Source organism: Manis pentadactyla, chromosome 9 (assembly GCF_030020395.1).
Source record: "Manis pentadactyla isolate mManPen7 chromosome 9, mManPen7.hap1, whole genome shotgun sequence".
NCBI lineage: Eukaryota > Metazoa > Chordata > Mammalia > Pholidota > Manidae > Manis > Manis pentadactyla.
Genome location: NC_080027.1, coordinates 93,617,781 through 93,642,264, shown reverse-complemented (window position 1 = coordinate 93,642,264; position 24,484 = coordinate 93,617,781). Strand labels below are relative to the sequence as shown.

The 24,484-nt window shown below is 40.0% G+C and overlaps 1 protein-coding gene across 6 annotated transcripts in view; it reads right to left on the bottom strand.

The window, feature by feature from the left end:
* TP53BP2 (tumor protein p53 binding protein 2) overlaps window positions 1–24,484 on the bottom strand; it is a 79,532-nt gene that overhangs the window by 25,042 nt on the left and 30,006 nt on the right. For 3 of the 6 annotated variants that reach the window (XM_036932095.2, XM_036927352.2, XM_057507823.1), the window contains exons 2-9: window positions 16,710–16,857; window positions 11,018–11,131; window positions 7,809–7,891; window positions 4,446–4,547; window positions 2,362–2,536; window positions 1,525–1,706; window positions 1,008–1,172; window positions 429–657 (exon numbers count right to left, since the gene is read on the bottom strand). In XM_036932095.2, coding sequence (XP_036787990.2) covers window positions 429–657; window positions 1,008–1,172; window positions 1,525–1,706; window positions 2,362–2,536; window positions 4,446–4,547; window positions 7,809–7,891; window positions 11,018–11,105 — 1,024 coding nt within the window. In that variant the 5' untranslated portion in view covers window positions 11,106–11,131; window positions 16,710–16,857. Of the gene's footprint in view, window positions 1–428; window positions 658–1,007; window positions 1,173–1,524; window positions 1,707–2,361; window positions 2,537–4,445; window positions 4,548–7,808; window positions 7,892–11,017; window positions 11,161–15,979; window positions 16,677–16,709; window positions 16,858–24,484 lie in introns of those variants that run through there. The other 3 variants (XM_036928162.2, XM_036930584.2, XM_036932815.2) reach the window with 3 other exon arrangements.

Sequence of the window (24,484 nt, the reverse complement as noted above, 5' to 3'; positions counted from 1 at the left end):
AATTATCAGTAGACAAATTCTCATGCATAAGCACATATGAATAGTAAACACCCACCATCAACAGAATGGACTCACCACTTTATATTCTGTAAAAATGACACGACTAACACATTCATGGTGTTCTACACAGAAAGAAAAGCTCTCAAGTTATTAGTATCAGGTCAGAATTTCCTTATTAACAAGAAGGAATTCAAAATAATTTTCAGATTCACAGAAACATTATATTTTATTTCATTTCTCAAACAGAACTGTATTATTTACAGTTAAGAAACCTTAGCAAACTCACCACTGTGCTAGCAAGGAATGTAAGGAGACTCTTAGAGCTAAACATGAACAAGGGATGGGAAGACATCCTTTTAAAACTCAAACTTAGGGAAAAGTCACGGTGAGGACAGGGAGGAGCTAAGGGGGGAAGGACTGGTTTTTACCTTTTATTTGTGAAGCAGCCCCCAATCTCATGCTGGGCAGTGTCTGTACTTTCATCAGCCCCTCCGACACCTGCATGGCCAGGGAGCCATCCGGCAGAGCTGGCTTCACCACAAGTTCAGGCCTAGAGGGCATCCGGGGCATAGTAGCTGACTGGATATAGGGACCGACTGCAGCCACGCGGCTAGGCGCCGATCCCCCTTGCTGGGGTGGATTTCCATCAGCTGAGACCTTAGGGAAAAAGAGTCAAACTCAGAAAAGGCCATGAAATTTTCATAATTCTGTAAAGATCAGCACTTTCAGGATCTAGGCCAAACAGTCTCCAAGAACATTCCAAGCAAAAACACTCCATGATGAACTCTCACCCACACTTTATTAGAAATATTAGAAAGGAGAGCAGAACTACACAGGTAACAATGTTACCATCTGTGAGAACAGGAAATTCTCTCCCGGGGAGCCGCAGCTCTGCTCTCGTCTGGGTGCACACCAGCAAGGATGCCGAAGAAGAGATGCTGGCCTAGGTGACTTCCCTGGGTTGTCCTCTTCTTCCCTCCTCCCCACCCTCAAGACAGTCCACTTACCAGAAGGTTCTCTTTTTGTTGTAGGGCCGCCTTCTTCTTCCACAGCCGGTCCCTCAGCTCATTGACACGCTTATCCATGACTGCCACTTCTGAATTGCGCTTATTCAAACACTCCCGCTGTTGCTGCAGCTTGGCATTTTGCTCTTGATTCAGCTTGTTTCTCAACTGAATAAAATGGGGGGAGAAAAGAGGTAACCAAGGAGTAGGAAGAATAACCCTCAGAGAGAATCACATAGTTAACTATTATATAACTTCTAAAAATGTAAGGTCCCTCCACGCTCCCCATCTCGTGGTTTAAAATTAAGTGTTAGACCACTGCTGTGGTTATAAGGAAGACCTCAAATTTCCTGTCTGAGGTACTATAAAGTTTATTCTAGATTCTATGGGATTTATGTCCTCCTCTCCCTCTCCCCTTTAAAAAAAAGAAACTTAAATCCAGCCCTCCTGCCACTTATATGGACAACTCTGTGTTGCTGGAAAGGAGTTCCCACTGCATTTCGTAAGCAGCCAGGACTACCTGCAGCTCCTTGTAGAGCCGATCGAGCTCAGCCACTGCAGACTGGCTGTCGTGATGGCCATCAATCCTGCCGTTTTTGAGCATCTCAAGTTGTCTTGAAAGTTCCTCTACTTTTGACACAGCTAGAACGAGCTCCCTCTGTTTTTGCTGGAACAAACTATTCATCTGTTCAATTTCCTCCACTAGAATGGAGGAACAAGAAAAGCAATGATAGTTGAAAAGAATGGACCAGTTAACCCCACTTTACAATAAACTTTCTATGAAGAGGGGACGTCTCATAAATGTCCTAGAACCAACCTGTATCTTTATAAGCAACTGAAATCAACAGGGGTATCTCTAAATGTCTGTGACTCTCTGAATGTATCTTTAACAAAATTTGTATTAGGAATAATATTAAACCAACTTCAAATTTAAGAAACAAATTTATTTAGAACTTTTAATCTCAGTTTCAGTGGTAGATGGAGCTATAATATGAATAAAAATTCTTGCTTCTTCAAGTTTTCAGCCAAGAAGTGTTTAGCGAGAAAAAATAAACTACTCTCATATTTTCCAAAGGTAACATAGAATCATGGCTTAAAACACTGGGCAGCTACATTCAATCCAGGGAAACCAGCAGCATCAAAACCCCAGTGAATTCTACTTCTCAAAACAAATTTTCTTCGAGTCATTTACACACAAGTCTCATCTGATTCTCCTTACTTACTACGGTAAACTTACATAAATTTCTACACCGATGTGCTTTCCTACACTCCAACAGTTTATGGCACAGTCCTCAGTCCTGGGTTAAAGCAGCCTCGGGTCCTGGGTGCTAAGGTAACCATACTAGGAGCAACTCACCAAGTTTCCCATTGCTTAGCCTCTTCTGTTCCACGTGTCCTTTAAGTGCTCTCACTTTTTTTAGCTTAGCTTCCTGATTCTCAGCTATTTCTTTTAGCCTCTTAAGCTTTTCCTGCTCAGCGGCTTGTTGCTGTTGACGCTGATCTTGCTGTTTCAAAAACTTTAAGCGCTGCTCCTAAAGACATAAGCCCTCATCAGGCATACAATTTTAAACAGGGTTACCACTAACCCCAAAATAACCTAAGCACAACCCTGAGATGCTGAGGCTGAAGTGCAGCATTGTTCTGGCCTTACCATCTGTCCTGCACACTGCCATCAGAACCACCTTAGACGTCTGTGAAAAACAGACATTCCTGCACCCAACCCTAAAATCTCCAGCAGGTTAAAATTCAGGAATCTGAATGTTTAATCCAAGTGGTTCTTATTCAGCAAGCAAGCAAGCAAGCAAGCAGTAATCCCTGAGCTAGTGTTTATGAGCTACAGCTACAAGTTTAAGAAGGAGCTCGTGCATGGGTGGGAAGCAGGGTAAGGAAGTTGATAAACGGTAAGTTTTAGAGTCAAATTTGGATTCAGACCTGAGCTATATGACTTACTTACCTATGAGACTTCAGGCAAATTACATAATTTTCACTTCACAGGGCTACAGTGAGAACTAATGAAATGTGAATCTCTCTGAACAGCCCCTTACATGGCTAGTGGGCACTGAATGGTACAGTTAGAAAAGAGCTAAAGAACTATTTAATGCCTTTAGAAAACTGCAATTATGCAAGTTAAAATTTTATTTCTAATGTATCAGAATTTTAACCAAAACTGAGTAATAGAGCCACACCTTTATAATCAAGGGTAAATTTCTCAGATTAACATGCCTAAATATATAAATACCATAGAAATAGCTTCAAAATAAGACCCCAAGGTAAGAAATTATTCTGTTATCAACCTTTTTACTTGAATTTATGTCCTTGCTGTTCAAGGACTGGTGCATCAGTATCATGTGGGAGCTTGTCAGAATGCAGAATTTCAGACTCCCACCCATACCTACTGAATCAGAATATGCATTTTAAACAAGATCCCTAGGTAATTCCTATCCGTGTAAAGCTTGAGAAGCAATGATGCACATGATTTTGAAAAAGCCAGTGTCCAGCATCAAAAACAGAAAATGGATGCATAAGAACCCTGGGAAGGCCATAGTGCATGCTGAAAACCACCTTATAAAAGCCCTGGCCATTACTTCAAAGCCCTGCTGGGTAATCTGCTATGTCAAACCATCAGCTGCATACCCTCGCTTCAGTGAGCTTAAAGTCACTAAAAGACTTGTCAGCTGCAGATACTGAGTTTAGTCCAGGAGTTGGCAAGGAACCTGCAGGCAAAATCCAGCTTGCTATCTATCTTTGTAAGTTTTACTGGAACACAGTCACACCCATTCATTTACCTATTGTCTATGGCTGCTTTCATGCTACAGCTGCAGAACTGAGACAAAACAGGCTTCAAAGCCTAAAATATTTACTATATAGACCTTCACAGAAAAAGTCAGATGATATCTGGTTTAGACTAGAAGCCTATGGCTGGCAGGAGAAGCAGAAGTGAGACTGGTTCTGATATTAACAGAGGCATCTTGTATTTGGTGCTTGTTCAAGAAGAGGACTAGGTTAAGCTTGTGCGTAGACAATGTTCCCAAATAAAGGCAAGCAGCCTGTTATTGGTGCCAAGTAGCAGAAAGGGACAGTGTTAGCACTTGCAGACTCTAACTACCTCTGCTACCATGATGATTCAGGGCAAACTTAGCCCTGAGTAGCTCCTACTAGCAAGCTTCTTCATGCCTTTCCTGTTTTACTGATACCCAGTAGAGTGTGGTTAACTTTGATCAGAATCAGGGGTCAGGAAAATATCAACAAGTGAGACAACTTAAAGACTTCCAAAAATGCTGCAGTAAAGAGGAGAAAGCACTACATAGCAGGTACCTTTTGGGCTGACAATATCAACTCTTATCTGTGAGGTACCTGGCTTAATAATGAGGGTAGAATATGAACGGCTTTACACATATACAACAGTAGTGGCAAGTCAGGTCTTTTAAAACAACACATTACCTTAGTAGCCAGCATTTGTTGCTGGGCCTCAATCTGCTGTTGCTGGCGAGATGCCATTTCCTGAAGTTCAGCAAGGGTCAAATCCATCCTAGGATTACTAACCTATAAATCAAACACAAACAATCCACCTTACTGTAAAATGGTCACAGAGTCTTCTTCAAAGGTCCATTTATAAGCTTCACCTTAAACAACCATGGCAAAATTCTTTAGCCATTTTTATTCCACAATATTAAAGAGATCATTAATTTTTATACTGATACCCCACTTTACGTAAGATGTAAAACTAATATACAAACCAACTCTAAGTTGTACATTTAAACTACAACTTTTACTCTAAGTTGTACATTTAAAATTAATAGTTTCAGTAGTGACATAAATGGAACAACTCAGAATTACCTTGTAGTTAATTTATATTAGGAAAGTAGTGTTTGATGATACTAAACATGGAATTTAGGCAATGGCAGAAAACCTAGAATACAGACATCAGAACACCCTTTAAAAACATGATACTACCATTTAAAAAATTCATGATATATTGGGTTATCAAGAACAAAGCAAGATGTCTACTCTCAAAATAGCTATTCAATATGGCCCTAGAGGGTATAGCCAGTGCACTAGAACAAGAAAAAGAAAGAAACTGTACCCAGATAGGAAAGGAAGACATTAACTGCCTTTACTCACAGACAACATAATCAATCTTCTATGAAGATAATCCTATGGAATCTACAAAAAAGCTCTCAGAGCAAGTAAGTTATACAGCAAGACTGCAGGACAAAAGAGTAACATGTAAAAAATCAGCTGTACCAAATATGTCTAGGATGCTGTAGTCCAAGGCCATTTTTGCTGGCTTAAGTGTGGTCTCCAGAACCAGAGAGGACACAGAGCTCTTCTTAAAATTGAAGTTGTTTCTCTGGCATCTTGCTGCACTGATGGACAGTGAATTCATTGGGGTATGGGTAGGGACTTGATAATATGGGTAAATGTAGTAACCACATTGTTTTTTCATGTGAAACCTTCATAAGAGTGTATATCAATCATACCTTAATAAAAAAAATTTTTTTTAATCAGTTGCACATCTACGTATTACCAACAACAAAAAATTGGGAAAAAAAAACCTTAAAAAATACCATTTACAATAGCATAAAAAATAGTATTTAGGAATAACTTCAGAAGATGTGTAAGACCTGTACACCGAAAACCTCAAAACACTGCTGAGAAACAGAAGACCTAAATAAATGGAGAGACATGCCATAGTGCTCATGAATTGAAAAGTTCAGCACGGTCAAGACAGCAGTTCTTTAAACTGATCCACAGATTGAACAACGCCCAGCAGGTCTTTTTTTGTGTCACTGACAAGCAAATTTTAAAATTCTGTATGAAGTGCAAAGGGTCTAGAATAGCCAAAACAACTTTGAAAAGAATAAACTGGGAAACTTACACTACCTAACTGTAAGACTTACCAAGTTTTGGCAGCCAACAGAGTGTAATATTGACATCAAGATAAATAAATAGATCAACAGAAAAGAATAGAGAGTACAAAAACAGACCCACACATATAGGGGGCAAACGATTTTAGACAAAGGTAAAAAGGCAACGGAGTGGAGAAAAGAATAGTCATTTCAACAAATATTGCTTGTATAATTAGATATCCATATACAAAAAACAAAATGAACTTTAATTTTCACCATATGCAAATGTTAACTCAAAGTAGATCATAAACTTAAATGTAAAACCTAAAATTATAAAACTTCTAAATTCATCAATTATACCTTGCTAAAGTTAAAAAAAAGTCACAGAATGGGAGAAATATTTACAAATCATATATCTAATAAAAGACTTGGATTCAGAATATATAAAGAACTGTCAAATACAATAGTAAGAAAGCAAACAACCGATAGAGAAAAAAATGAGCAAAGGAATTGAACAAATCCTTCACCAAAGATACACAAATAGTAAATACACATGAAAAGAAGCCAAATATCATTAGCCATTAGAGAAACACAAATGAAAGCCACCACCCAACTATTAGCCAAAATTAAAAGGAATGACCATACCAAGTGTAGGCAAGAATGTGGAAAAGCTGGAACTCTCTGATGGGAAAGTAAAATGAAATAATTACTTTGGAAAACAGTTTGGCAGCTTCTTAAAAAGTTAACTACATCTACCATTCAACTCAGTCATTCCACTCCTAAGTATATACTCAAGAGAAACAAAAGCATATGGCCATCCAAAGACTTATACCCAAATATTCATTGCAGCTTGATAGGAAATAATCAAAAACTGGAAAAAATCCAAATGTCCTTCAACAGATGAATGGATAGGTAACTGTGGTATATCCAGACAATGAATTAACTCCCAGCAATAAAAAGGAATATGTATATTATGATATACATAACAAAACATGAATCTCAAAATAATTCTGCTGAGCAAATTCAGACAAAAAGACTACATACTGGATGAACTCCACTTACGCAATATTCTATCAATACAACTAATTGGTAGTGACAGAAAGTGGATGTACTCGCAGTGCCTTGAGGATGGGGAGGGAGACAAACAGAGAAGGAGCACAAAAGGACACCAGGAGACAGATGGGGCGAGGGGTATGTTCATTATCCTGATCATGGCAATGGTTTCACAGGTGTTTGTATGTCAAAAACCTATCAAATCATGCAGCTGAAATTATGTGCAGTTAATTAAATGTCAGTTATATTTCAATAAAGTTGCTTAAAAAAACCCAGTGAGGGGAGAGAAATACATTGTGTCAAGATACACCCCAATCCTACTAATGGCCAAGCCCATTCCTGTCATTCTTACACCAGCCTTTCATCACTGGAAAGTAACTAAAATCAAAGAGGAACAAAAACAATTTGTAGAAAGGTAGTGTAGGAACAAATGGCACTTCAGATAATTGGGATTCTAACATAAATTTCCTGTAGAGTGGAGAAAAGTAATTTAGTAATCCCTAACAGCGCTACAAAGAAATAAGCTCTGAAAAGAAAACGTCTACAAGTGCCCCCAAAGATACCTGCTAAAACCCATATGCAATAGCAAGACCACTGATAGGTAATTTTCCACTTTCTAAGAGAGATTACAGCAACAAACAAAATCACAAAACACAAATCCTTCCTCAGATTAGTTCAACATTTGTTTTGTTCTGAATTTATGATATATTCAGCATCTAACTTCTTTAAATAACCAACCATGTAGGGGTCATTAAAATTAATCATTTATGTGAAATAAATCTTAAATAGCCTTTTTAAAAAGGGCCATCTTAATAGCCTATGAGTAACGAAGTAACAATGAATGAGATCCCAAGGTTAAGGCCACCACCATGTGTACAGCAGAGGTGAGGCCGCCACTTACGCTGTTCCCCTTCCTCCGATGCTCACCAGGAACTTCCACACCATTTCTTTTTAAATTTGTATCCTGAGACCTTGGTCCACTCACTAGGCACAAAATTCAAAAACAATGCATTAACACAGATGTAAGTATGGTTCATTTCTGAGTTCTGTTATTATTGCTCTTTGACATTTTAAGTTGAAAGGATACTTAAAAGAAGGGTATTTTCTATGGGGCTAAGATCTCATAATTCAGCCTGTTTTGGAAAACCTTACTTGGCACAGAGAAGAGTTAGCACTAGAATCTATCACATGCCAACTATTCCCTAGGAAAGCTGTACAATTCAGACACAAAAGGGGGAGAAACTAACAGAATAAATGTACTTCTGATTATGGGTAATTCACCCCATTTGCCTATGGTTTCTCTTAGTTCTCCACTTAGCTACTCAGTAGTGAAATCAAGAATGGTTTCACTAAAGAAATAAGTGAAAATTAAATCAATCCATTCTTGCACTCATTAACAGTAACTTATACAGGAAGAAAGCAACTGAAAATAGAACTAGTGGCATTCTGATATTTGGTTTACTGAGGACATTCTGTGGTAATTCGTAAATACTATGAAGTACTTACCCATATAGTTAAGCAAAAAATGTCCATATTCTTTGTTTGTGAAAATACTAACTGGAAAACACCAGGTATTCTGCTCTTATGGCTAAAAAATAATTTTTCAAGCCAAAATATACGGGTCTCTCAGTACCATTTAATGCATCACAAAGGGAAAATTTAAACTAATACATTATAAGAAATAAATAGTATCAACAGAGACTTTTAAAAATACATGAAATTAAGCTTATATCTATACTTTACAGAAATTAGAAAAATTATTAAATTATTTCTCAAGAAATTTAAGATTAAAAAAATTTTTTAATCAAATGTCTGTGTACCTGCCTTGAAGCTTAGCACAAATTCCCAGACCAATAAATAAGTATGTCTATCCTCAGTCGGGTATCACACTTATACCTCTCTCTAACGTGTTAGTTTTATTTTTAAAACACTGTTCAATTCTCTGACAAAATAGCCGAGGTAATCTGTCACAATATTTCTGCAAGAAAAAAGAATCTATCATTTAAGAATAATTGCTTTCTTCATTGCCTCAAAGATAGAGCATTCAACCAGTTTCTCCCTAGCATGTTTACCTACATCATTAGAGAAAAAAAAGCAATTTTAAAAAATAACTTCATATACATTCTGGGTCACAGGTCCTGGTTAATTTGGAAAAAGAATATGATGAGTCTCCTAATCCGCAATCTAGATGTCTACAGTGAAAAGCTTCATATACCTCATTAAAGGACACTGAAAAGCAAACCTGTTTTAGCCCAATTTAAACACTATGTGGCACTGGTGATTTGCGCCAATGTAAAAACAGCTTCTTTATCTTCAGATTGTAGTGCTCACATTACAGACACACTGAAACTACACATTGCACTATTGAGAGGCTATTTAATAATTAACTGAGTACTATACAGGAAGATATTTGAACTAGCAGACAAATGGGTAAAATTCAACAAACTTATCACAAGTAGATGTCTACAGTAAATAAAGAACAAAATAAAAGTTAGATGCAGATTCAACTTAAAACTATAAAAAAGTCTTAGGAGAAAATTGCATGCTTACTTAAAATAAAATTACAGACACCAATGACACTGAAAGACACTGAAGCCAGCCTTGTTTGAGGCAGTTCAGGTTCCCCTCCAGGCTCTGCCTTAGGTGTATGGCCTCTGACAAGTCATTTAACCCATCCGAAGAGTAGACGAAGCCAGACTAAGTCAATTCTGGCATTCCCTCATACTCAAAATTTTAAATTTTCTAATTGCTGGGTACCATGTGGACATTTATATTAAAGCAATAAATCTGAGATTTTATAACATTCAATAATTAACATCTTTCACCCACCTTCTCACTCCTAAGACTTACATGCTAAAGTCACAAACTCTCAACTTTCCATTTTAAAAGTTTCACCATTTAAAAATACCTAGGAATCCTGCTCCAACTAGGGGCCCTGAGAACAGAGCTTCCCCACAGGTCTCACATTCAAAACCCCTTGTCCTCCTGTGTTCCACAAGCCTTCCAAGGACCCAGCAACAGCGCATGCTGTTTTCAGCCCACTGTCCCCCCACCTCCACGTATGACCTTCCCAGCTCCTCGCTGTCATCTATGAACTCTACTCACAACCCTCAAACACCACACTGTGACCTTTGACCCCATCGTGCCTCCACTCCAAGTCCTGCCTTCACTCTGGATGACATGGCTAGCTCAACTCTGCACCTTTCTCATCTCCACTGAGTTCAGGCTCACTTTACGGCCGAACCCAGGAGCACATCACCTAGAATGTCTACCTCGACAGCCGTATCCAAGCATTCTGCTTTCTGAGCACCATTCCTCACTGCACCCACTCGGAACCCGAGGACGGCAGCCTGCAATCCTGTCTGCTCCTCCCTATGTCTCTCCTCTCTACACTGCCTCCCCACTGGCTGGGATGCCATCTTGCCAAAATTCTCTCTCTCCAGGCCCTGAACTGGTCTGGCAAAACTCCAACAGAGAGTCAACCCAACCATCTTCTCCTCTTGCAACCATCCAGTGCACTGCTGGGTTCCCCTGGCCTAAGATCTCCAACCCCAGCAGGACTCTGCTTCCCCAGCAAGCACCCATGGCCTGTTAATTCCCCACCACAGCCCATGCTCCTGGCCACTCCCCACCACCTCCAGAGGGATCCTGCCTTCCCTCTCAGAGAAAACAATGTTCTCAGACAAGAAGGCCCAACCTGCTCCATGGAGCACATTGATAACTGAAGCCATGCTGACAAGGACACAACAAGACCCCCCAAGCCTAAGAATCCCTTGCCAGTGCGGAGTGGGCACCTCCTTGTGACCTGCCCACCAGGCATTTACTATTTCTTGCATTTCAACCACCTGCTTCTACTAACTCCTTCTCGTGGCATTAAAAACTATTGGCAAACTCCCCATCTTCAAATAAAACAAAGTCAAAACCTGCCACTCCCCCCAAACCCATGACAGGCAGGTGTTAGAAGACCAGTCCACCCCTACTGCTTCCACTTCCTTACCTCCATTCCCCCTCAAGTCACCTGGCTCCTGATCACATGCCAGCTTTCCCCAGATACTCCACTACATGAAATACAAGTTCAAATCTTTGTTATGATTCATAAATGCCACCCACCAATGTCCCTGCTAGGGACACATTCATGACGAAGAAAGAAACGGACTTCATTTCTCTGACTTCCAAACCGTTGCAGAACATCAAACATTCGCTCATTGTCAGCAACAGGTCGTTCTAAGAGAAATGAGCAGAAATCACATTATCTGCAGGCAAAAGAAAGACAAGCAAGTTACATACTATCCTTCAGGCGAACTGCGCATTAGTAAGGTAGGAAATACTTAGCATCTTAGACAATTTCTTTTTCGTTAAAAGAACCCTTAGGAACTCAAGACAAATGCTGGGCATAGAAGCCACAGGGCATAAATATGCAAAGAAGTAAAAAGCTAACCTTTTCAAACAATAAGGCTTCCCTCTCACTTACCAACTTCACATTTCCCTGTATGGCCCCGGAAGATGACTGGTTAGCCAGAGACGGGTAAGATTCCTCAAGGGAGGAACAACCTAAGACAGGCACAGTCGCAGGGGGGCCATCAGGTGAGAAATTGGGGATCAACAGAGGTGAGGCTTAGAACCTCACCCCCCCTGTTCTGAGAGAAATCTTCTGCATACGTGGATGTTTTATTGCCCTGGTCTAGCTTGGATTAACACATAGTCTACAGGCACACACCTGATCATCTACATTTGCTCTCTTACAACACTAAACTATGTTTTCTACCTTTATCTTGTAGCTACCTACCACTTCAGCATTTTATTAAAAATAATAATAATAAAGAGAGAAATGTGGTATCCACATATAAATCAAGTATAAAAACCAAATGAGTATTCATATTTGAACTGACTGTTTAGAGTTCATAATGCATGAGCAAAACTGAAAGTTTCTGTGATGACTGCCCTTGTACTGTTCACTATGTAACTTATTCATTATGTAAGAATTTGTTCTACATGTAAGAACTTGTTTGTTATGCCTCAGAAGATTGGAGACTGACGAAAATTAGGCTTGGGGTGGATTAATGATTGTGCATTGAGCACTGACTCCCCTATACAGAATTTTATTGTCGTTAACAACCATTTGATCAATAAATATGAGAGATGCCCTCACAAAAAAAAAAAAAAAAAAAAAAGGACAGACTTCCAATGGTAAAATAAATAAGTAACCGGGATGTAATGTATAGCATAAGGAATATAGTCAAGATATTGTAACAGCTTGGTAGGGTGATAGCTGGAACCTAGAATTATGTATATAAATGTTTTATCACTGTGTTGTACACTTGAAACTAATGTAATGTAATACTGTGCGTCAACTACCCTTCAATAAAAAATAATTATTAAAAAAAAAAAAAAAAAAAAAAGAACCCTTAGGAAATGACAGCTCACAGAGTTTCCACATGCATAATTAGTATCAAACCTCACTGGAGCCCTGGACAGAAGACTGGACCTGGCCAGCTGTCAGAAACTCCAGAGTCTCAGTCAGTGGGCTTCTTACAAGCTGCAGGCATGCCACTGAACCTCTGTGTTTCAAAATTTTCTACATAGGATGGTCTCTGAGGCCCCTTCTAAATCTAATGATTATGATTCTCTAAGTATATAAATGAAAAATTAACAACTTTCTTAATGACTTAGTCTTACTATGTATTAGGCTATTTTTAAATTACAGTTTTACAACTGGGTTTAAAAAAAAAATCAGACATATCTATTTCCAAACAAAAGGCAATTTACTATACTGGAAATACAGCTATTTGGCTACACTTCCAGTGAGACTACCAGCTGTCAGAACTTTCTAGAGACAAAACAAAGGGCACAGCTAAAAATCCTAGCAATGGCCTTCAGAAGAAAATGTGTATCTGAAGCTCTCCTCTCAATCTTCCAATATCAAGGGACCTGGATATAAAAACCAAACGTACTGTTTCAGGATTCACCGTTTAAAATCAATGTAATTATTTGTATGAGTATGGAAATAGCCTGAGAAAACCCAGTGCACTTGTCAGTCACCAAAGACACTGTCTAACTGCCTTCAGGAGACCACATGGGCAGCAAGCAGAGAAGCCAAGCACTCAACAGCTGATTCTGTGAACTAACCCTGAAACAAATCTGCTTGGTAGCAGCACACAAAGTTAGGCTCTGGCTCTATTTATAGTAACATAACATACTGAGTTGACATAGATAACCTCCCTCTATAAACCACAAAGATCCTAACAAGACTCCCCCAAAAGTGAACACCCATAACTGAGCAGACACCCCAAAAGAAATTCTAAGAAGACCTTCCACCTTCTCACCAAAATACACACACACACACACACACACACACACACATACACACACACATTTACTTAAAAAAAAAAGGAAAAAGAATGAAGTGAAATTCCCAGGTCCCAGGAGCAAAGAGAGAACTCATAGGAGGTAAAGTAACCTGCAGTGTGTGCTGGACTGGACCTTCTTGGAAGGTGTGGGAACTTAGGTCCCAATGGCCTGGGATGACAAAGGTCATGCAGACCTGCACAAACTGACAGACACAACAGAGGTTCTCAAAGCCCCTAACACCCCAGACTCCAGCCACACGGGTCTCTCTGTCAGGGCGTTCATGACAATGTGACGTTGAACATGCCACCCTAGCAATGATGATTGTCCCCAGCACCCTTCTGCAAGCAGAGCGCAACCATCAGTTCCTGGAGATGTTTGCTGATCCTTGCTTCTGCTTGAAAGCAGGACAGCTTCCTCACTCTCAGAATCAAACAGTTCCTAGCACATAACAGGAATACAAGAAATGTCCTCTGAGCAAACAGATGGGTGGGTAGTAAAGAAATGGAGATACCAAAGAAAAGTTACTCATTTCAAAAGATTGTCAGTGATCGAAAATGAGAAATTTGAGAAACTAACAAAATAAAAGCAGTATTTTACTATTTTTTAAATGGGGCAACTTACACAATCTGCAACCACCAAGGGGGAGTTACAAACATAAAAGCTCTTACTTATAGGCACTATAAGATGCCAGGGGCTATACTAAGCCTCCTTCAAATATTAGCTCCGGATTGTCACACGACTAATGGGACAGGTTCAATTTTTATTCCAACTCTGCATATAGGATACTTGAGGATCATAAAGGTTGAGTATCTTGCCTTAAGTTATAAAACTAGTAAGTGAAAGTGACAGAATTTTGATACCCAAGACCTTGTTCTTAACTTACAACACCATACAAACAGCCCTCAAATTAACTGTTTCACTGCAACCCATCAAAATCTCAACAGAATTTCTCATGGAAACTTTTGAGGTAATTCTAAAATTTATCTGAAAAGGAAAACAGACAAGAATAGCTCAGATTTTTTTTAAAGAAGGAGAACAAGCACTTGCCTTAAAGAGACCCAACTTATTATAAAACTGCAGTAATTAAAATTCATAGTTTCGTAGCATATAGGAACATTACTTCATGTAAGACAGAACATAGATGAAGTGATGTTTCACATCAGGAAGGAGGAAGCCAACTGTTCGATAAAGCATGTAAGAAAATACACTTTGGGAAAAAAATTCATTTGGGAAAGATATCATTATTAATTCACATTAGTCACAAAAATTAATAGGGGCAGAGAAGAGTAGAGAAGAGAGGCAAGGAAAAGACTTTAACACAGTATGAAATAACCAGGAGAATACGTTTATAGCCTTGGAGAGTAAGGAAAGGATTTTTAAAAATAACACACCTCTAGGCCTAAGATACAGAATAGAGGTTTTTCTTCTTTTTTAATACTTACACATCAAGAGAGAAAAGGCAAAAACCAAAGGGAACATGAGCAAAGGCTAAAGAGAATCAATTTTTTAAAAATGAAAATCCAAATGGCCAATAAGCAAAAAAATGGCAACCTCAGCTGTCAGCTTAGAAAAAATTATATTATCCTATCAACTGTTGATGAGGGATACTAATCTGAAAAGATCTCCAAGCTACGCTGTAAAGTAAAATAGTAAATTACAGGATACAGATGTGTTATTTACAAAAAAAAAAAAAAAGCAAAGACACAACATGCAAAACTATTTATTTCTGTTGTTACTATAAACGCAGAGAAAAAGTATGAAAAGTGATCTGCTAAAATTTTAAGCAATTACGTCAAGCAATCAGGATGAGCCTGGGGGACAGACTTCCATGTGCAATGTTGTTTCCTCTTTTACAAAAATAAAAGCACATTCTGTGTTATCTGCCTTCTTTTTAATTAAAAAGGTCAGAAGAAATAAAATCCTTTAAACATCATCCTTACATAGTAAGGGCTGTTGAACTCAAGTGAGCAAGACAGGAGAGAGAAAAGGGAGTAGGTGGAATCAGAATGGGAGTGCCAGGGAGAGGGTGAGTGAGCCTGGGCAGACAGAAAGAGCCCTCCTCCAAGGAAATTGGAAACTCCAAGGTACATACAGAGGAAGGGAATGGCAAGCTCACATCAGGAGGCCATCATCCTGCAAAGCAAGGTACCCTGCTGAATGCAATGCTCTGTAGATACAGGACGCCTGCCAGCCCCATGGGGGCACACTAATGAACAAGACCAGCAAGGTCTCTGCTCAGGGAGCTCGCATGTATTTAATCCAGGATTAAAGAGGCCATAAACTAGTAAACACAGAGAAGAACCACCCGCATGCCTTACTCGGAGGATTAAATCAGGATGATGGAATACAGAGCTCCAGGGCTGCCCCAGCAGCACACTCAGAAAACCTCTCCAAGGAGGGAGCATTTTAGCTGGAATCCAAGCGGCAGAGCCGGCGAGTGGGAAAGAGCAGAGTTCATTCAGGAACACAAAGACGAGGCAGGAGGCACCAAGCAAGATGAACCAGATGACAAAAGATAACAAATCTGTAAGACTTCACAATTGAAGATCAGCATTTGGATTTTATTCTAAGAGGGTAAAGCCACTAAAGAATTCAAACAGGAAAGTCTCATGTAAAAAGGATCATTTGGGCTCCTTTATGTGAATGGTCTGATCTTGTGCCTCTGTGAAGGGAAAAGGAAGCGAGCAATTCAGGGAGAGTGCAGAGGCCCTCTAGAACACCCACCTGTAGGACAGTCAACTGGATGAGCAAGAGGTCTTGCCTGTGAGAGGTGAGCGCTCAGCTCAAGTCATATACCAGGAATGGATGACCCAAATCAACACAGTGTGTAACCTGTGCTGGAACACTGGCACCCCAGGAGAGAAAAGGGAAACGGTGGGAGTTCAACTGGCTATGTGGGAACGAGGCAGAAATTATGGTTAAGTACTCTCGTATCTATAAAGACGCTGAAAAGAAACCATGTTGTCCCATGCTAGAACTCCAAATACAGAGAGGGACTGAGGGATTGATTTCAAGGTTTAAAATAATGCCTATGATTTCACCACTACCTTCTGCCACCACAGTAACTCAATAAGCAATAGTTTTCCCTAAAAACCTACAAGAAATTAGAGAGGGCAAGGCAAAGCAATCAGGATGCCTCATATTTCTAAGTAAAGCCTAGGCATACAACAGATACTTTTGAGCAACATACACTTTACCATACACCCCAGAAGCTTCCACCCAAGTATACAGACTGCCTGTCCCTTGACCTTTTATACTGTGGTGTCTGGTATATTTCAGAAAAAAGAAAACAGCAACAAGACTTCATATTCCAACAAAGCTGGATGGAGAACACTGCCTGAAAGACATGTTATTCTCATTTCTCTGTGGACAAATGTGAGCACTGCCCATGCTGTGTCCAAAACCAGTAACAATAAAAGCACAGCTAAAGCACAAGGCTGCCTGGGCCTCGCACCAGAGCCACCCCACACTTCAGCCAGATGGCAGTCACTCTCGCCAGCTTCTTTGCACAGATCCACCACATCTCTGCATATCGTTTCTGGGGTCACGGGGACTTCTGTGAAGTGATGCTCGTTGTTACTGAGGTACACTGTAAGGAACACCTGCAGACACAGAGAGAGACACAGTTAGCCCTGCGTGTGAAAGAAACACCCACGGACACAGAGAGAAGCATAGTTATTAGCACTGTGCACATTGGCAATCTTCACTTTTAATTCACCTGGGATTCCTTCCCCAAACAGTCTTGATCTCAGTGCAAACTCACACCAAAGCCGCTCGGTTGTCCAGGCTGGAATGGGCAGGCTCCAGAGCTCCACCCACTGGGCTCCCTGTGCCCCTGCCAACAGTGCCCGCAGAACCCCTGGTGGTCCTGGGCATACAGTTAAACCAGTTCACACAAAAGAGCCAATTAAATCTTTCTTTGACATGTTCTTCCTATGTGCTATACCCATACTACACAGACCTTCCTGCCAATCCTGTGAGGCAACCAGAGGTTGTCAGACGTGTACTCATCTGCACACAGCCTCTTTGTGGAAGGATACATAAGAAATAAATGAAGATAGGGATGGGAAATGGGGCCAGAACTTGAAGGGAAATCTAATATTTATACCATGTGCATATATCACCTATTCAAAAAACTATATTTTTAAGCCTAAAATATTTTAATCAAATTAAATACCTACTTCAAAGCATGCCTTCATCAATATGGTTTAAGTAAAATCATTGGCTGTTAGGCTAAACTTATCTGATCGGTATATAAACATTCAGGACAGCAGAAGATTTAAATCTAAAACTTATTAACAGTCTTTCTCCTTGTAAAAGTAGACAATGTATCTTTAAAACACTGCTACTAAAGAATTCAAGTTTTCACACCTATTAAATTATCAAAAAAAAACATTAATAATTCATGGTATTAAAGAAACTGAGTGAAAAGCAAGCAAGCAGTTGATGGCAATCCAAGTCAGTAACTGCCTCCCTCCTTCAACCCGGCGAGCCCTACCTCACGCAAACCAATACACCCCAGGATAAAAAAAACAAGCAATTTGAAAGAGTGATCCCACTGTAATCATGCATCCTGTGCAAATACTACTAATCACATAATGAGAAGGCAAAGGCTATGGAACACAGACTTGATGGGGCAGGGAACACCCTGTGAAGGGCATTACTGAATCTATGCTACCTCGGGAGAAGCTGGGCTGTAAGAAAGCTACATGAGTACCATCTGTGCTGCAATCACAGCCACGATGGCTGCCAAGAGCCAGTGGCCCGCCTAGGCAGGAGGTCCTTCCTTGTAGGAAAGGTGGCGCCACATGAGGCACAGGAGGTGGAGCTGACGGGGGCTGGAGAAGGGGCGCCTCAAAGCCCTGGTGAGAGTGGAGGAGGACACTCCCAATAGAGAAGTCCCACTGTGTCAGGGCTCAGCTGGGGGCTTTCCAGATGGGCTAAAACCAAAACCATATTTGCTTAAGGTAATCCAAGTCCCCAGTTCTTACAACCAGCAATCTTAACTCACACAAACATGTACAACATAGAAAATAATCCAGAAAACTAGAAAAATTAAAGGGAACCCATTACAACTAGAAGGTAACCCAGAAAAATTAAAACAATGGATACAGTTGAAAAAATTAATGAAACATGGAAAAAATAAAACTGTAGAGTTTCCTAGTATGAGCTCACAAGCTTTCAAGGTGATTATATCCAGCTTTCTACATTGTGATACACTGTACTACATGAAGATACACAGTTCCAGGCCTCCACTCAGCCAAGAAGGCAGAACTTTAAAACTTACATAAAAATCAGAAAGCAGTGAAAAAAATAACAAAGATTAACTAAGCTCACAGAATTCTACCCTGTTGCTGCTCTTGAAAACATATAAGCACATTTGAAGACAGAAATAAATAATTTACACTTTAGCATTAAAAAATACTTCTCCTCTACTTTTCCATACCAAAACTTTCTTTGAAACTTAATACTTCAAAAAATAATTTTTCATTGTAAATAACAGACTTAGAGGTGTTTATTAAATTACAGAAATATTTAATACACAGCATATATACTAAACACACTGTATCAACAAATAAAAGGCTATTCCGTGAAACGACAGCACCATGCCTCATTGGGACCCTTCATCTTTCAGGGTGCTTTCACACACAGTATCTCAGAAATTCACAACAATGCTCAGATAAGCAAAGGTAACTCTCACTTTCTCTTTTTAAATGAAGGAAAAGACTCAGAGAAGTGGGCTACCTGGCTACTCAAGTGGGAGGGATCCACCCTCCACTCTAGGCTATTTCTTATAGCAGAAAATATTAGGAAACGCTCTACTTAACCATAGTAACCCAAACTTTAATGAAGATCTGGTTTGTACTTTCTGGAAAACAACAGTTTCATTTATTTATAAGTATAATTACAAAATAGAATGATGAAAGATGTGCTCTGTTTAAGATTACTTATCCCCAAGCCACAGGAAAACCATTGGTATTAATTCCCAGTGCAGAAGTGGATCTGTTCCTGCCTTTCAAGGATGAGCACCAGTTCTGTGCTGACTGTGGTAATTGCACTGAAGTCCTCCAGGCCCTGGGCGCTGTGATCTTGCAGCAGATTCCTGAGCTGGTGATCTGGGTCCTCAGCAAGCTTGTTAATAACTAGTCAGACTACCTTAGGGAAGTCCTGCAGCTTGTCATATTTACAATGACAGCCTTAACGTTCCTAAGAGCCACTGTTCGTTTAGGTTAGTATGTATTGGAGTAAAAGCCAGAGTCTTTCCAATGGCCTACAGTTGGAAGTTAGTGCTTCAGGCATGAAGTGAGGGCCTGAAGGAGGGCCAGGCTGGGGAAGGAGAACAGACTCCACAAGAAGACCATATGCAGGGCAGTGAACAGGTCAGCAGATGATGACAGTGAAGGCAGGAGGGGAACCAGGGCTGCCTCGTTCTGGGACTGAGCAGCATCAGGGAGGGGGAAAGGGAAGTAGGAGGAGAGTGAGAAGACATGGGGGGAGGCGGGATGGAAAAAGAGGAGGCAATGGGAAGGTAGAGTTTGGGTTGGACTAGTAACTGTGATCTGCCCACACCAGCATCTCCCCCATCACCTCCCAGTGGTTGCTAGGGGCCGGGTGAGTGACTGCTAATAGGTACAGGGCGATAATAATGTTTTGGAATTAATTAATGGTGATGGCTGCCCAGCCTTGAGGATATAGTAGAAACCACTGAATTGCACACATCTAAATGGTGCTATATGAATCATACCTCCATTTTTTTAAGAGTGCCTACTGGAAGATTTTCAGCAGGGTAGTGAAGTGACTTATGTCATTTAAAACCATTGTGGTCACTATGTAAGGTGACAGGACAGGCATGTCAGACCAATTGACAGGAAATACGGCACGCAAAATGAGACATGACAGTAAAACAGACTGTGTGGGCAACAGCAGAGGTAGTCGAAAATGGCAGGTGAGGGTTATATTCTGAAGGTAGAGTCAACAGGGCTTGCTTGATGGAAACATGTGGGACGTGAAAGCGAGAAATTGGAGGGAACATGGATTTTGTTGTCTGAGCAACTGGAAGAGCCATCGTGCTACCAAGGTGAGGAGTGGGGACAGGCTGCAGAAGGCCCAGGGCAGAGTCTCTGTGCTCCATCTGAGCCACTTACCCGGGGGCATGATGCGGCTGTTTTTACACAAGTGACTGGGGTGGTAATGGAATGAGATCAGCGGTGGGCAGCTGGAGACAGAAGAGGAAGCTGCTTCTTTAGCTGACACCCAGAGGCTCCTCCAGAGCACCAGGATCCAGAGGGACTGAGAAGATTCATCAGCAAAAACAGAAACCAAAGGGATGCTCTGTACCAGCAGCAAGTGAAGAAAGCTTATCAAGCAAGCCCCATGAACTTCAGGCCTCAGAAGGCGGGGAGAGCCCCGATGCGCAACGGGAGGCTGCAGAGTGGGAACAGGCCACAGCCTGATGGCAGGGCGCGGAGGCACAGGGAAGGCACGCTCTGGTTGGGCCTTGCCCCATGCCAAGAGGCCATGGCTGGCTCTCCTCCCCCAGCACTGGCAGGGGGTCGGCGCTCCAGCTTGCCCACGGCCTGAAGGCCCTTGCCTGTGGCAACCACGCCACACCCGCCTGGCCACCTCCACAGCCGGCCCTTGCCCACCTGCTCTGCTGGAGTGGCTACTTTACTTTCTAAACTACCAAGGGGCTGACCCAGGGGACGGCACTTAGGGGACACCAAGCACAGCATGGCCATAAGAAGTGCCTGGGGCTGTGCCTCCCGCTCACCCAGCAGCTGCAGCCTGGGTCCCCTGGGCCCCCCACCTGCTGGCCACTGCCTTTGCAATCATGACATTTCCCTCCTAGACTGGAACGATTAGTACAAAATTAGGGCATCACACCTTTTGAAATACTTTTAAAACTCATTCCATCCACTTAAATTTATAGACAAGTATATCCCCAAGTTCTAAAGATTAAATATCACCTATACTTATATATCACCTATAATTTTAAATGTTTTAAAGTATAGTCTGGTCATTACAGTGGGCTGTAGGGTGATAATTTACAGCTATTTAAATTTTATAGAGGAAGTGAAAAAGGCATTTTCTCAATAAATAATCAACTCTCTTCTTATTTTCATGGAAGAACGAAAAAATAAACAGGAAAAAGAGAGTCAAAAGAGAGGGCTAGCTAAACCCCTTACCACGTTACCATGAGAAAAAGCAGGTACCCACGTTCTGTGTATTACTACTTTCCTTGTTTCAGAAACCTGTTATGCTCTGGAATGATAAAAGAATGTAAATTCCTGAAAAATTAAAAAACAAGGTGGAGCTGGTTTGTTTTGTTTCATTTAGTGAAGCAGTTTTATCAGCATGTTGAAAAATATACTAATGAAAGAAATTTTACCTACTCTATCAACTAAGCCCTTCAGAAAACAATTTTGGCCTAGAGTTCATCATCTTTAATGATAAAAAACACTGTTAAATCTTCCAAGTTACAGCATCTGACACCAAAACTTTTAGAAGAGAAAAGCACAAGAAACAAACTTTTAAAAAAATGTGTCATTATATATTGTTTTGTTACAAAACAGCGTTCACCATTATCTTATTATGCAAATGGAAAAATATAGTATATATATACACATACATGTAATACATGCATAGGAAAAAAGCATGGAACTATATTGACCAAATTAATAGTAGTTATGCCCTGGAGATAAGATTATAAAGTGAACTTTGGGAAGCTTATCTATGTTTAAATTTTCTAGAATGATATGCACCAATTACACAATAAAATTGATTTTTTAAAGAATCAATGATGAAATTAACAAGATGAACATAAGGTACCATTTTTATTCACACAGTTACCACTTCCCTGGATCCTTGCTGTGAGATATGTAAGGCAAGTATCTGTTTGAAAGTGCTTTTTTTTCCATTACCATGTTGTCTCAACTTTCATGGGGAACCACTATAAACAAGCAATCAAGAAATATACTTTAAAAGTACACTACATTAGAATGGAATATTATTCAGCCACGAAAAGGGATAAGGTGCTGATACAGGCTACAATGTGAATGATACACTAAGCAAAAGACACCAGACACAAAAAGAAATGTTCAGAATACTTAAATCCACAGAGACAAAAAGTAGATTAATGGTTGCTAGAGGCTGGGGGAGGGATGATGGGGGTAACTACTAAAGAGAATGGGGTTTCTCTTGGGGGTGATGACAGTGTTCTGGAATTAGTGGTGATAGTGACATTGCCTTGTGAATATACTGAAAACCACTGAACTGTATACTTTACAATTTTACGGTATGTGAATTATCTCAATTAAAAAGGCCTACTACATGTTTACTATGTGAGAGTTATAAAAATCTTTTAAAGGAGACAAAATTTACTCATGGGAAAATTAGAGAACAATTTAATACTAAATTACACGAATGAGACTGTAGATAAAATGGAAATTTAGAAGTGAAAAAAATTAATGTGATGAGATAGACTGAGGCTTCAGCAAAGAGGTATAAGTGAACAGAAAGCCTTACAAAATAATCTCCAGTACCTTACTTCCAAAATGCAATCTCTTCTCAACACTTTCTATTTTTCTTTTTTTTTTTTTTTTTATTGAACAGTAGTTGACAACAGTATTGCATTACATTAGTTTCAGGTGTACAACACAGTGATTCAACATTTATATACATGATAATTCTAGGTACCAGGTATCACCATACCAAGTTGTTACAATATTTTGACTATATTCCTTATGCTATACATTACATCCTGGTTACTTATTTATTTTACAATTGGAAGTGTGTTTATATATATATATATATATATATATATATATATATATATTTTGTGAGGGCATCTCTCATATTTATTGATCAAATAGTTGTTAACCACAATAAATTTCTGTATAGGGGGGTCAATACTCAATGCACAATCATTAATCCACCCCAAGCCTAATTTTCGTCAGTCTCCAATCTTCTGATGCATAACGAACAAATTCTTACATGGAGAACAAATTCTTACATAGTGAATAAGTTACATGGTGAACAGTGCAAGGGCAGTCATCACAGAAGCTTTCGGTTTTGTTCATGCATTATGAACTATACACAGTCAGTTCAAATATGAATATTCATTTGATTTTTAAACTTGATTTATATGTGGATACCACATTTCTCTATTATTATTATTTTTAATAAAATGCTGAAGTGGTAGGTAGATACGAGATAAAGGTAGAAAACAGAGTTTAGTGTTGTAAGAGAGCAAATGTAGATGATCAGGTGTGTGCCTGCAGACTATGTGTTAATCCGAGCTAGACGAGGGCAATAAACATCCATGTATGCAGAAGATTTCTCTCAGAACATGAGGGGGGAGGTTCTAAGCCTCACCTCTGCTGCTCCCCATTTTCTCACCTGATAGCCCCCTGCGACTGTGCCTGTCTTAGGTTGTTCCTCCCTTGAGGAATCCTACCCGTCTCTGGCTAACCAGTCATCTTCCGGGGCCATACAGGGAAATGTTAAGTTGGTAAGTGAGAGAGAAACCTTATTGTTTGAAAAGGTTAGCTTTTTACTTCTTTGCATATTTATGCCCTGTGGCTTCTATGCCCAGCATTTGTCTTGAGGTGTCTTTACCACTTGGAAGAATTATGATACTCGGTAAATTCGACATGTGGCACGAGTTCTATTTAAAGGTTGTGATTAGGTAGGAAGAAGAAAAGCTATAGAAGTAGCAGGCAGAAGAAAACCTGGGAAGATTGATTATTTCTTTGACATATCTTCTTGTAGAGTAACTTCAGCATGGATAGGTTTTAAACTACTAATTGTGCACACACATTAACATAATAGGAATATAGTTACCTAACCAAAGCATACCTGTAATTACCAGCCATCTCCAGTGAAACCAAGAAAACCAGTTAGGCACCTTAGGCATTTGTGAAAACTTATCTATGATATGGTGGATATTGTCCGACTGAACTTAAACAGTCTGAGAGAATTCAGATAAACTAGAACAACCCATTCCTGGGGACTGTTCATATCCCATATGTTCTTTTAACAGTAAATAGTCTGTGGTGGTAAGATTTTGGAGTGCTACAATTTGCACTTCTCCTAATTCTTGGTTGAGTTCCAACAGTATAGATCCAGTCCAATTTTTGTTTTACTGTATGCACAGGCCAGCTTAGATATCTCCTTCATCATTCCCATGGCAAGTCCAGGAACTGGTGGGATGAGTGCATCTACACCTGT